The 12,916-nt window shown below is 38.3% G+C and overlaps 1 protein-coding gene across 10 annotated transcripts in view; it reads left to right on the top strand.

The window, feature by feature from the left end:
- TRIP12 (thyroid hormone receptor interactor 12) overlaps positions 1 to 12,916 on the top strand; it is a 78,018-nt gene that overhangs the window by 26,666 nt on the left and 38,436 nt on the right. For 7 of the 10 annotated variants that reach the window (XM_059855336.1, XM_059855340.1, XM_059855339.1 and 4 more), the window contains exons 3-4: positions 6,909 to 7,034; positions 7,999 to 8,798. The exons of 1 other annotated variant lie outside the window; for it this stretch is intronic. In XM_059855336.1, coding sequence (XP_059711319.1) covers positions 6,909 to 7,034; positions 7,999 to 8,798 — 926 coding nt within the window. The remainder of the gene's footprint in view (positions 1 to 6,908; positions 7,035 to 7,998; positions 8,799 to 12,916) is intronic. 2 more of the 10 variants (XM_059855342.1, XM_059855341.1) reach the window with 1 other exon arrangement.

Below are 12,916 nucleotides of genomic sequence, written 5' to 3'. Positions count from 1 at the left end.
GCGTACAGTCCTCTTTGAATCTGGGTCTCTAGAACAGGACCCTCCCCTGCCTTTGCATTTCTGAGCAAACATTTTGAGCTGGCAAAGCCTATAAAAAGGCCTGGTTAAAGCATGGTGGTTAATATAAAATTTAAAATAAATTTGTCTTCTTTTACTGTTGTCAGCATCTCATTTTAATAAGGTGCTGGGCCGAAATGGCTATTGTACAAGGACCAATGTAAGATAGATCTGTCAGGTCCTTACCAAATTTGTGGATGACATGGAAAGAGGCAGGCTCTCAGATAAGTTTTTAGCTGGTGCCTGTCTTTGGAGACAGACCTCACAGGACTCACCTTTCCATGTATCTAGAATGCAGTGGTGTAGTATGTTTCAGTTCTGCTGAGCAGTATGCAGGAGGGTCTAGAGTTCACAGCTTGATGTGTCTTGTTATGCCTTGCTGTACTCTAGTGATAAACACTGCTTTCACTGCTGTATTAAAAAACCCAACAAAACCCCAGACAAACACAGCAAAAAACAATACACCTTTTCTTACATTATGGAGATTTTTGGGAGCCAGTAAATTGGCTGAGACAATTTATTTTCAGTCTTTCATTTTACTGATAACAAATGCAAGAAACTCCTCAGTTTCAGCTATAAAATTGCTTAAATAGAATAAACAAACTGGAGAGACTAGTTTCAGTAACATGCTCACGTTGTGAAAATAACTGAACTTGGGATGTATTTATGTTAGTATTTCAGTTGGAGCTGGGAATGTTCTTTTGAAGCCAGTCAGTCATCCTCACCTGCTGTTTTTTGGCTAGTGTGGAATGGTCTTGGAGCACTTGAACTGGAATCCTTTTGGATGAGACTGAGCTGAAAGTTGTGTTCGATGAGAGCGGTTTGTGTGTATGCTGGTCACTTGTGGTTTTAATATGGTATGCTGTGAAGTAGAAATGCAGAGATGGTAGACACTGATCCTGAATGGTAACTGTCTTGCTTTATAGGTTTTCTTCTGTTGATCCATACTACTTGTTGATGTTGTTGTACAGACAGTGTGAGATTTTATTCAGCCACTTTTTTAGATCCATGTATTTCTTGCCCTCCTCCAATAAACAACAGGCCAATACACAAAGACTGAAAAGTCCGAACTCCTCCCTTTCCCAATAAAAAAGACTGAATTAGACAGTAATGTGACTCTGTAGAGGATTGTTGCTTCATGCCTAAAATTAGCCACAAAGTTTGTAAGCAGACGTACGGGCCACACCTTCTGAAGTGTTGGAAGTTACTTCACTTTGGTCATAGATATGCAATCATAACCCTTCCAGCAGGGACAGGTTTCGATACTGTCTGAACTTGTGTACTTGATTGCATTTCTGCTTTGTATAAATAGCTTTCTCAGTGCTGGAAATGCAACAGCTTTTTTTTTCCAAGCTTTTTTGTGGCTGAGGTGTGTGCATTTTCAAAATACAAATTAAGTGACGAAAGCTTGGGGAGTTTATGCAGTTTGTCGCTCATGATTTCAGACTTGGGTGTGAAGGCCAATAATCCAAGGTGAGTGTATGGTATGGCCAGATGGCCTTGTAATAGCATTAGAGTTGCCTCAATCTCTTTTATGCTCTGGCTAGAGTGAATGCAAGAGACTTTAGTTGATAAAGGTGCTAAAAAAGAGAGAGAGTCAGAAGAATGGTGGTGCTGCCAAGCTGAAGTGCTAATGTGTGTCTTTCTGTAATCTTTGACGTTTCTACAGTTTAAAGGTCTTTTGTTAAAACTCTGCCAGTTTAACTTGCTGAGCTGCTACTGTTCACTTGTATGAAGACCTTGGAAATTCCAAACTTCTCTCTTGTCTGTTCTAAAAGCAGAATCTCCCTCCTGTTACATTGAGTATTAACAGACTGGCTTAACCTGGAAGTAACAATGCAAACCCATTTTCCTCTAGACTGGGCTTGTTTGATGTCTCCATAACGTCAATACTTGAGTCACAGTGAGTAGGGGATGCCTGTAATGGTTTTCTGCTGGAGTTTTTCCAGCAATTCATACTCAGCATAGTAACTTGATAGGAGCTTTTAGAGTTTGATTTTGAGGTGCATTGTTTAAAGGTACAGGCAATGATACTAGGCTCAAGGAAGTGTAGAAAGACAGATGCTGTTTATTTGCAGTTTGTGCTGTAACAGTGATGTGTGCTTTTCTCTAAAAGAAGAGAGGAGTCTCTGTATGAAACGGGGGATATAAGCTGGTGGTGTTGTCATTCCCTCCCCATGTATGCATATAAGCAAATTGGCCTTAGTGAAGTTGGACTAATGTGATTCTTGACTTTCTGTTGTCGGTACTTATGTTGCAATAACTGCTTTGGATGAATTTTAGCTCTTGTGGGTATTATAGTTCTTACTGGTTTTACTACCATTTTGAAAAGTATGTAGTGTTTACCTCTGAATGTAGAATTACTGCTTACGATTGCACCAGTTTTGACTTCATTGGTTAACTAGCTAAAACACATTCACCTTTTGGTGAACAAATCTCTGTAACACATTCTATATTTGTCTAGTAACAGGTGTAGCAAGTGGAGATAAGAATTGTTTTAATTCTTTGAGCTTTCTTGCACTTTCTTGCAGCCTTCCTAGGGAAAATGCTTGGGAAGGCCTGTGCCTGCTCTCTGTGGTCAGAGAGCTGCTGCTACAGTTTCCCTTTGCAGCAGTAACTGAAGCAGATGTGTTAATGAAGCTTTTTTTTCATAGGGGTAGGAGGAGGGGGGTGGAAGGTACTTAACTGCATTTTCATAACTGTATATTGACATTGTTACCATGTGTGTTGGAGAATTGTGCTCTCCTAGCTTAGTTCCCAGTGATGCCATAGGATTTACTTTGAATGGGAGCAATTTGGAAGTGGTATTGTGAGGCACACAATAAGATCTTTTCTGGACATGGAGCAGTTGATTGTTCCTTTCATTTGTGAGCAATGTTTGACTGTATTGGTATAGAGTAATGGAACTGGTCCCATGTACTAGAACTTTCTTTACCAGTGATGCTTTTTTTTTTTTTTTTTAATTAGTGGCATTAAATGACAGTGGTGGTTATTTTTTGCATATTGTTAGTCTGAAGTAATTTTTAGGAGTAGTAGTATTTAAGTAGCATATCACTTTGACATAACTGCTATGCTGTTGTTCTGTATGAAAGTAGGATACTTCATAACCAAAGTTTAATGGTTTGGAATAAAATATATACAGGTTCTTGTGTATTTGGAATTGAAGGCTAAATGATAAATGAGATCCTTGTTGGCTGTGTGTAGGACTTTGATATAAGCAGACAGAGTGCTTTTGTCAGTTATATTGCTTTTGTTCTAAACAGGAGATTTGGTTTTGGACCAGTCTTGGTGATCCGTTAACTGGTAAGAACGTATGTGAGACCTGTAAAAAACTAAATCTGATGTTTGAGTTGATGGGGAAGACATTTAGAGAATTTCTGAAGAGAGAAAGTAGGTGTTTTTCCACAGCTTTTTTTCATCTATGCTATTGCCTTTTTCTTAATCTCATTTTTGGCAGAAATAAAAGAATAGTTTTTGCAGACTTTGTTTGGAAGCATTTAATAGCTCACTTTCAGCTGCTGAGGGACATGACTTAGATTAAACACTTTGTTTATTAACTGACTTCAAAAGGTTATTTTAATATGCACAGAGTAACTCTCTGAGAACAGGTTCTAGTTGGTTCTTTATAATGGTTTTGCTCAGAGCTGGCATTTTCCACCATATTGTTTATATAACACAGCAAGCTAAATGGTGGTTATCTTGTCAACTTCTGTATATTTGTGTTACTCTAAACTTGAGTGTCTGCCCTTGAACTAAAATCTGCATCAGCAGACAGCTTTGCCCAGTTGAATGAAGCCTTGGAGTTGTTTATGAAACTGTCTTTATGTTTGGAGAGGGAAGGAAAACAAAAAAAACCCTACAAAACACAGCTTGAAGGTGCAGCAGGAGCTCAGTCTTTCTTGAGGTGCCCCTGAGAGTGGAAATGGAAGAACACAAGCTCATAAATACTTAGCTCATGATATTTTGTCATTAATGAGGAACTTGGTCTCTCAAAACACTTCTTGCTGGAATGACAGTTCTTAATGAATGGTACATTAATGGAAAAGACTGAAGAAAACTTGAGTTACAAATAAAAAGCCTTGGTTTATAGACCAAAATACATGTAGCTTACAACCTTAAAAATGAGCCTTCCAGTTGTGAATATATCTTCTATAGCACTTGATTGCTCTGTAAGCATAGCTTATTCTGAGCTTTACAGACTATTCTAACTACTTCCATATGTGAGTTAACTTTTTTAAGGAGACCTTAAGTAAGCTGTCACAACTTTAAATATAAATTGGGACAATGATACTTGTTGATGTATGGTTAAAGTTTTTTCCTTAATCCTGTAATCAAATTCTCAATGTTCTTGTATAAACCTGAGAGGAGAGTTCATGTTATGTTCCTGTGACTGACATGCTACTGCATGCACAGTTGCTATTGTATTGTGGGCCTTCTCTTGGTAACTCATGCAAGGTGAATGATTAAACTCCCAGTGAGACGTGAGAGCGCAGTTAAAAAAAAAAACAACTCAGTTGTGACTCCCCATTTGTGATGTAACCTTTCTGCTCAGAAGGCTGTTTGTACTCATAGCTTGACGATAAAGAAAGCAAAGCAAATGTGAATACTCTGCATGTATTCATGATCCCTAGGATATGGCTGTAGCTTTAATAGTCCATACAAATTGGTTGTTGGTATGAAAGTGTATTTGTAAAACTTGTAAGAATCAGAAGGGTTTGAATGTGAAAGGGGAGGAGCCAGAAACAAGTGGAAACTCTTCAGTGTGTGTTTTGCATCTATTGTTTTAGCAGTATTTTAGTTGAAAAGTTCTTCAATTATTGCGTTGTGTGAATATCTAAAGCAAAACAAGAATCCTTACAGTAAAGTAGTCTTTTAAAATGTACTTCAGAATAAATGAACCCTGATCAGTTTAGCTTACATAAAACTTGAGATTCCTGCCAAGTGCAAATTATGTAATAATGTCTGTTACTCCCATAATAAAAACATTTCCTGGGGAAAATTAAATTACACGCCTTAATCTTTTGTTGGGAAAAGGAAAATCCAAATACTCAAGATTAGCTGAAACATTCCCAAGTGTACCTTGATGGAGTTTGCTATTGTGACCTCAAAAGTTTTATTTCACTTGCTTTTGATAGTAAACATTATTTCTTATAGTGTGATAAATAAAAATTAATTACTGGAGTCTGGAGAAGATGCTATTAATTTAATCTTTTCAGACTGTCACACTCTTAGATGGGGCACAGAAAATGTTGAATGTATTGTCTATGAGCATTCATCTGAGTAACTGCCTAAATGAGAATAATTCAGAAGAAAGCAGAGGGAGGAAAGTTATCAAGAAAAACAGTCATATTATTGAATTTTACTGTTTTGACTCCAAGTGGATTAGCATTTGGTTATCATCTACATGGTTAAACTTGAGACTTGTTTTCTACTGAGATTCAAGTTTGTGTTGAAATCCTGAAGAGGATGGGGAAGCTTTCTGGTCAGTAGTATACTTAGCTCTGCCTTACTACTAGACTTCTGGCATTTCATTGGAAGAAGTTCATTTTCAAGCTTGTGGAACTCTTATCAGTTCCACTTAGTCTCTTGGGCTAAACTTTGATGTTTGGGGTAATGGGTTGGAAAAGGACACTTAAATTGCAAGTCTGCATTCTTCCCCATCCTCCATGGATGTTTGCAGAGCTCAACTCAAAGCTATCCAGGCTTGGGTTAATAGCATATGGCTGTGTAATCAGCAGTTCTTTAACTTTGAAACTTTGCTTCTTTCAGCATTAATACTAGACTAGTTTGAGATTTTTCAAAGGTTTAGTGGTTCTTGGGCCTTCTGTGTAGGTAGGATATGTGCAGTACGGTTTTCCTGGTGTCAGCTGAGTCAAAAACTGCGTTTTATCCAGGGAAGTGCAAGCGAGATGTCTCTTGCCTTAGAAATTATTTATACTGTCCTGTTTTAAATGCTGATGAGCATTCTCTTTTGAGTCTTGCAGATGGTAATTCTGAGTGGGTTTCAGAGTAAATGTGGCATATATGAAGATACAACTTAAGTCTTAAATTTTATCCGTGGTGTACAGTATTATCTTTGTCCTTCAGTCAGAGCTCATACAATAAACCATTTTTTTCATGCAGCTGAAAGCTGCTTAGAAGACCTCTTACAGCTTATCTATGTGAAACTCGTTCCGGTCTCTGACATCACAAGTTTCCTGTCTCATTTGACTACTTTCATTGGTGGTGTGCATTTCTTCATTCCTCTTACTTCAGCTGTTACCAAACAGTTCTCAATCCTTTGAACTGGTAGATTTTGCAGCCAGAAAATAACTGCTATGGTTGAGCTTTCCTACCAAGTAGAACTGGTTGCATTCCCATTCTGAGCACTTTTTTTGGTTTTTTTTTTTAACTGAAGAGTAAAGATGTAAATAATCATAACTGTATAGACTTAATGCCTGGAATCTGGAGGTAGATGAGTATATATCTATTTTTGAGAAGAGATCTTTGATAGAAGCTCTAGTCTTGTGCTTTACTCTGCTAGGTTAATGATTAAGTGAATAATTCAGTAATCTTGCACACTGAAAAGATCTGAACTTATCTACAAAACTCGGATTTAAGATGATGTTTTATTCATTTAAAATGACTAAATGATTGTGTGCTTTGCAAAACAGTTACACTGGTAGTGATTTGTAACTGCATTGGATGGTTCTTTTGAAATGCTGCTTTAATGTTAGGAGCTAATATGGAAAAAATTGGTAGCTGTAAATTAATGTGTGTAAATGCTGAAAAAATAAACAATATTCCACCTACAGGTCTGTATCTGTATCTTGGAATCCTGATAGCTTTCTGTTTTGACTTTCTGCTGACAGGTCACATTTAGGGCAGGCAAAGCATAAGGCACATAGCCCTCCTGAGAGTAGAAAATCTATTTCAAAGACACCCAAAGTGCAGTCTAATACTACTTCTGAGCAGTCCAAGGGACACTTTTCTAAAAGGTAATTGTGCTTCATATTCATATGTTAACCAGTGTTATCTGCACTTGAGAAACTTGTGTAATTATTGAGTTACACAGAGTTCTAATGAAATATATGACTAATGGAAATTTAACTAATCTAGGTATTGCATTCACTAGATATATTTGAGTGTTTCCAGTTCTGTTTGTGTTTTCTTTTTATAATTCACCAACTAAGAGCATTCCATCAGTGATGGGGAGGAAACAATTTCTGCATAACTAGTCCTGGAGTCTTGCAAGGTGTTTCTCCCCTTCTTGTGTTTCGTGTTGGGGGAAGATTGGGAGTTTAGAGCAATGTCCAGTATGAATTGAAATGTACAATAATATAAAGGCCTGTAGTCCTGTGTACAGGGTAATCTTGGTATTGCTTGTCTGCTCTTTGTATGCTTCTGCTATATACACACTGGAACAGTTTTCTCTTACAGAGAAGGGAATTTTGCCAGTTTTGTATGTGATTCACTACATCAATTTAAAGATTGATGAGAAACTATCCTTTCTTTAAGAGCCTTTCTTGAACTAGAGTCCAGTTATGACTAGTTATGCATTACTGAACACTCCTTACTCTCTTGTGGAACTTATATTCTCAGACATTCAGTTAATAGCTTCATGGCTTAATTTTTTTTTTTGTTTGGTTTTAATCAGTTTGACATATATATATATATATAAAGTAAAATCTATTCAAGTTAAATTTAATTTTTCAAAAAAAAAGTGGTGTATTTTGCTTTTATTTTGCAATATACTTAGGTTTTATGCTAGCAGATATGTGCAGTGTGACTTTGCATCCAAGCATGTGGGGGTTTTTGTTTGCTTCAGTGTAAACTGAACAGTGTTTCTTACATGCAGTTTTCATTTATTATTAAACAATGATGACATTTATCATGCAAAATTCTTAGAAACTGTGAGGCTTCTTGAGTTAACTCTAATGCTCTTCCTGCTTACTTCTACAGAGGCTGTAGTTCATCTGCTGTTTTAATACCACAACAAGAAGATCCAGAGAGAGTCAATACTTCAGAAAAGCAAAAAACGGGGCAAGTGCCTAAGAAAGACAATTCTCGAGGAGTTAAACGCAGTGCTAGTCCAGATTACAGGAGGACCAATTCTCCTAGCTCTGCTAAAAAACCCAAAGCACTTCAGCACACTGAAACTTCCTCAGAAACTAACAAGCCACATACTAAATCTAAGAGAAGACACTCAGACCAAGAGCAGCCCAAGTCTACACAATTGCCATCAACAAGCAAGGCTCACACCAGAAAGGGTGGAGCTGCTGGTAGCTCCCGAAGTCAGAAAAGGAAAAGGACAGAGAATCTGTCTTGTATAGAGAGTGGGTCATCAGTTGAATCAACTGGCACTGAAGAAAAGTCAGCAAAAGTCTCCAAGCTGGCTTCAAAATCGGTGACCTCAGCCAAAGCTGGGTGTAGCACCATCACCGATTCTTCTTCTTCAGCTTCCACCTCCTCCTCCTCTTCTGCTGTTGCCTCTGCTTCTTCTACTGTTCCTCAGGGTGCCAGAGTGAAACAGGGAAAGGACCAGAGTAAGGCTAGACGTTCCCGTTCTGCATCCAGCCCCAGTCCAAGAAGGAGTAGCAGGGACAAAGAACCAAGTAAAACAGGTGGCTCTTCAAAGTTTGACTGGGCTGCTCGATTTAGTCCCAAAGTCAGTCTCCCTAAAACAAAACTGTCTCTACCAGGCTCTTCCAAGTCAGAGACATCAAAACCTGGACCTTCAGGACTGCAGGCTAAGCTAGCAAGTAAGTCATTCTTTTCTGGAAGAATAAACACATATGTTTTAAAATCAAGTCTTTGTAAACAAATACTTCTGTTTTTTCGAGCTGCTTATGATCTTCCTAGAAAAATTAATTTTTTGTATGTTCTGCTGAGTTAAGTAAAGCTGTGACTGAAATTATTGACAGCTAAAGCAGACAGTGTAAGTTCAGTCAGTGTTCTGTGAATTTAAGTTGCTTCTGTGTCTAACAAATCAATTTTAAAAATACATGCAAAATAATTGGATGTTGTGATGGGAGCATAAATTCTGTTTGGAAGTGGGAATGATAAATGCTGGGAAACAAAGCGATCATATGTGGTACCTCCTTTGAGACTGACTTCCCTGTTTCTTCCTTGTTGTGAGAATCTGACATTTAAGAACTGTAGTCTTGTACCCGCTGTACGTAGTGCTGGGGATATTAGTCACTTTATTTTCAAAGTTTTTCTTACAAAGTATGGCTTCTCTCTGGTGTTGAGTTTGAATAGCAGCTGCCGTTCCTGATCATGATCACTGAGAAATGCAGGCTGTTTCCGAGCAGAGCACCTGCTTGCTAGTATGCAGAAATGCTTGTAGCTCTGTTGTCTTGAACAATTTTTTTTAAAAAAAAAGTGTTTTACTGTCTTTGTGTACTGAATGGTTTATTTACTGCATGCATTCTCTAAAACTTGATGTAAGAGGTTGGATTCCTAAGCTTGCTTACTTTTGTTCCTTTACTTAGGCATGATCACAAGTGGCTTGTCCGAATGGGGACACATCCATAGCTAATACTAATGCTGGAAATAGATGAAATAATCAAAAGCAACTGGCTGTCTTTCTGTATAATCAGCACAGGTCAATGAAATTTACAGGTGTGTTTTGGCTAGTGTGCATGACTGGAGTATTGATTCTAGAATGACCTAACCTAACAGATGAAGAATGGCTTTTGGGAAGGAGAGAGGAGTTATTTGCTTTACAGCAAAGGTTTTTTTTCCCTACCTGTTCTGTGATTCAAGGCTACCAGGTGCTGAATTCCAGAATCAAAACTCTGATTTTGCCCAGCATGGAAGGAGAGGGAACTGAGTAGAAGTCAGGGACCAATGGGAATGACCAACAAGTTCTGAGATAAGGCAGGCTATAGGCAATGAAGAAAGGCAAAAGGAAGGAGAAAGAATTTACCTCCAACAAGTGAACAAGAAGATGAAGGCAGAGAGTAATTCATGTGATAAGTTACAAAAATTCTTGAAGGAGTGAGAAGGGGAAGGGTGGAATAGTACAATGTAAATGGTTGTGTGTGTATGTCTTGTGTACCTTGAGAAACAGCATTGAGAATGTGAGCCTAAACTGTTACTGCAAAGATTGAACTGAGAAAGATGCTATGACTACTATGACTTAACTTTCAGGTCACAGAAGAGCTAAAGGTTTTTTACTACAAGATGCTCAAATATATGTGACAAAACCAAGTTGGTGGGGGCTGTAGGTGTGTGTATAAAATGTCACTGCTAAGGGGAACCAGGCATGCTGAGAAATGTTTCTACATGTGGAGGAGAACCAAGTTATTTTCTGTAGATAACATTTCAATTTGAGGGAGGGGAAAAGTACTAACAGGTGATACTAGGAAGTCTAAAATGTCTAATGCCTCTTTACTGTAGATTGCAGCAAAACATACTCCAGTAAATATCATTGATCATCATATATCACTGTAAGAGCCCAACCTAGAACAGAAGTCTTAAACTATGATATTTTCAAATAGACTCAGCCTTTCAAATAGTGCTCTCTGACAACAGGTTGAGGTGATCTTGGAATCAATAATAACTACTGTTACCTTAGTCTTTTCAAAAAAGAGAAAGTGTGTGTGACATACACTTACAAACTACTTGGAAAAATTTGAAGTATTTTAACAAAATACACATTTTGCATAATGCTGAGAATTGTCATGAAAATATGAAAAAATATAAACCACTAGGGTAGGTTTTTGAGACAGAATGGGTAAGTTCAAATTTGTTTTCTGTAGCAGACCAGTAACCTTAGAGGATAAGGGAGCAGAAGAAAGTGATGTCTCACACGAACATTAACACTCTGCGAGGCTTTGTAAAGCAGGAAGGCAAAGAGGGATCTAGATGAAATTGAGGTGTACACTCTTCTACCTGGAAACCAATCCTTAGAAGTCATAGTAATTCTGTGTAGAAACAAAAAGCTTAAACTTGATAGGCTTTTATAGGTGTGTATGTTATGAAACATGTTTGGAGAAGCCTGAAACAGGGCTTATAGAATTAGTGGGAGATAAACAAAAAAGCAAACATAACTGCAATAACGTCAGGAAAATTGTAGGTGGAAGTGGCTCTAGGAAAATAAATGAGAGGAGAGGGGGTGTTATTCAGGCTGACATGAAATCATAGAATGGTTTGGTTGAAAGGGATCTTAGCTTCCAAACCCCCTGCCACAGGCAGGGCCACCTTCCACTACACCAGGTTCTCAAAGCCCCATCTGGTAAGTCCTGTCTCTATAAATGCAATGCTGTTATTTTCTGGAGATGATGCAGTTTGAGGAGTGCAAGAATCATTGTTAGGGGTTGTGATCTTTGAATGAAGAGCAGCTGATCTGACTTGCTCTTCTGAAGAGAAGAATGAGGAGAAACATGGTTGCCATCTTTGCAGAAGTTTTTCACATGCTGAAGGAGAATGAGGAGAAGACCCTGAGGTTTCTTGTCCAGTCCTCCTGGATAGCTAAATAGGTGTTAAATCCAGCCCAGGTGACTTTCAGAGTGTTAAGCTTTACACAGCATTCTCCATAACAGGGCAGTGACATCACTGAATAACAACTAAAGAATATGTTTGAATATAAACAGGCTATGTTTATTTAAAATATATATGTTGGAATAAAAACAGGTTACACTAAAGTTCTTCACATCTGTTGGAGTAGTTGAATATTTCTTCATGGGGGAAAAGGGGAAGAGAGGAAGAAGGCAAGTTTCTCATTTTGTTCTTGTGACTTGACTATTTTCACATCCCTTTCAGGCCATATATGTTGGAGAGGCTTTTTAAACATTGCAAATTGGGTCATGTTACTGATTATGTAACAATATAAAATCAAGCTCAATTATGTTTCCATTATTGGGGAAATCTTTGCTGTCCTTTCTGTATTGTCCTGTGGCCCTTAAGTAGGAAGATGCTGGCAGCCGTGGCTGGGACAGTGCTAAGAGCGGGGTAACTTAGGATAGCTGTCCCTGCCTGGGAAGTCTCTACCTGATACTAGGAGATGTGGGGCTTAGGGAGGTTATTGGTGTATGCACTGAAAAGCCCTGTGAACATAAAGATGGAGTGTGAATGGTATGTAACGCCTTCCTTTGAAGGATTTGGCAGAGGTGAGGGAGAAAAGAGTCAGAAAATAGCTCTGAATCAGTTTATTTGGGAATGTAGGTGATGGTAGTTAGAGCTTTGAAATTGTGGATTTGGGATTGAGGCAGTAAAATAGCAGACAGTAAGCTTGGAGATACTTTGTTTAATTGTGGCGACAGGCTGTGTGGGGCCTTAATAAGAGCTGGGGATGTCTGGGTTGGTACTGAGGGAGGGTAATAGTGGAATATTACAAGAACAGGAGGCTGTCTTGCCTTCCCCTGCTACCGCTCTTTTTACCCTATCTCACCTGGTGGGAAGAACAGCCTCACACAGGAGCCAATCTGAAGACTAAAATTCCAGTCCTCACAATTAAATCACTCCTGATTGCCTTTCTGAACTGCACATGAAGGGCTTTCGAGGTTATGAGCTGTGAAAGTTTGTCTAACTTTGTTTTGGCTTGAGTAATATGTTCAGACTTAATAAGTGATTGCAGTACAGCTGCATTCAGAACTTTTCTTTTGCACAACAAAATCTTCCTTAAAAAAATGCTGACAAGTAAACACACTTAAATGTGAAGGTAAGGTATTTTAGTTTGATTTCTTAGGCTGCACTATTTCAGGTTTAGCCTGTTTGAATGTATTTTCCTTCTGACTCATAAACATGAGTGCTTGGCATGCAAAATAGGATGATGTCAGTGCATAAGCCATATATGTCTGCCATAAGAAAGCTTGTGCTTCTACTTTAATTCTGAAGTTTTTGTAGGTGCTTAAACTTGCTTTTCTTTGAGGGG

The sequence above is a fragment of the Haemorhous mexicanus genome, chromosome 10, assembly GCF_027477595.1.
Source record: "Haemorhous mexicanus isolate bHaeMex1 chromosome 10, bHaeMex1.pri, whole genome shotgun sequence".
NCBI classification, from domain to species: Eukaryota; Metazoa; Chordata; class Aves; order Passeriformes; family Fringillidae; genus Haemorhous; species Haemorhous mexicanus.
The sequence above is the reverse complement of the archived record's forward strand: the minus strand, read 5'-3'. Positions and strand labels throughout refer to the sequence as shown.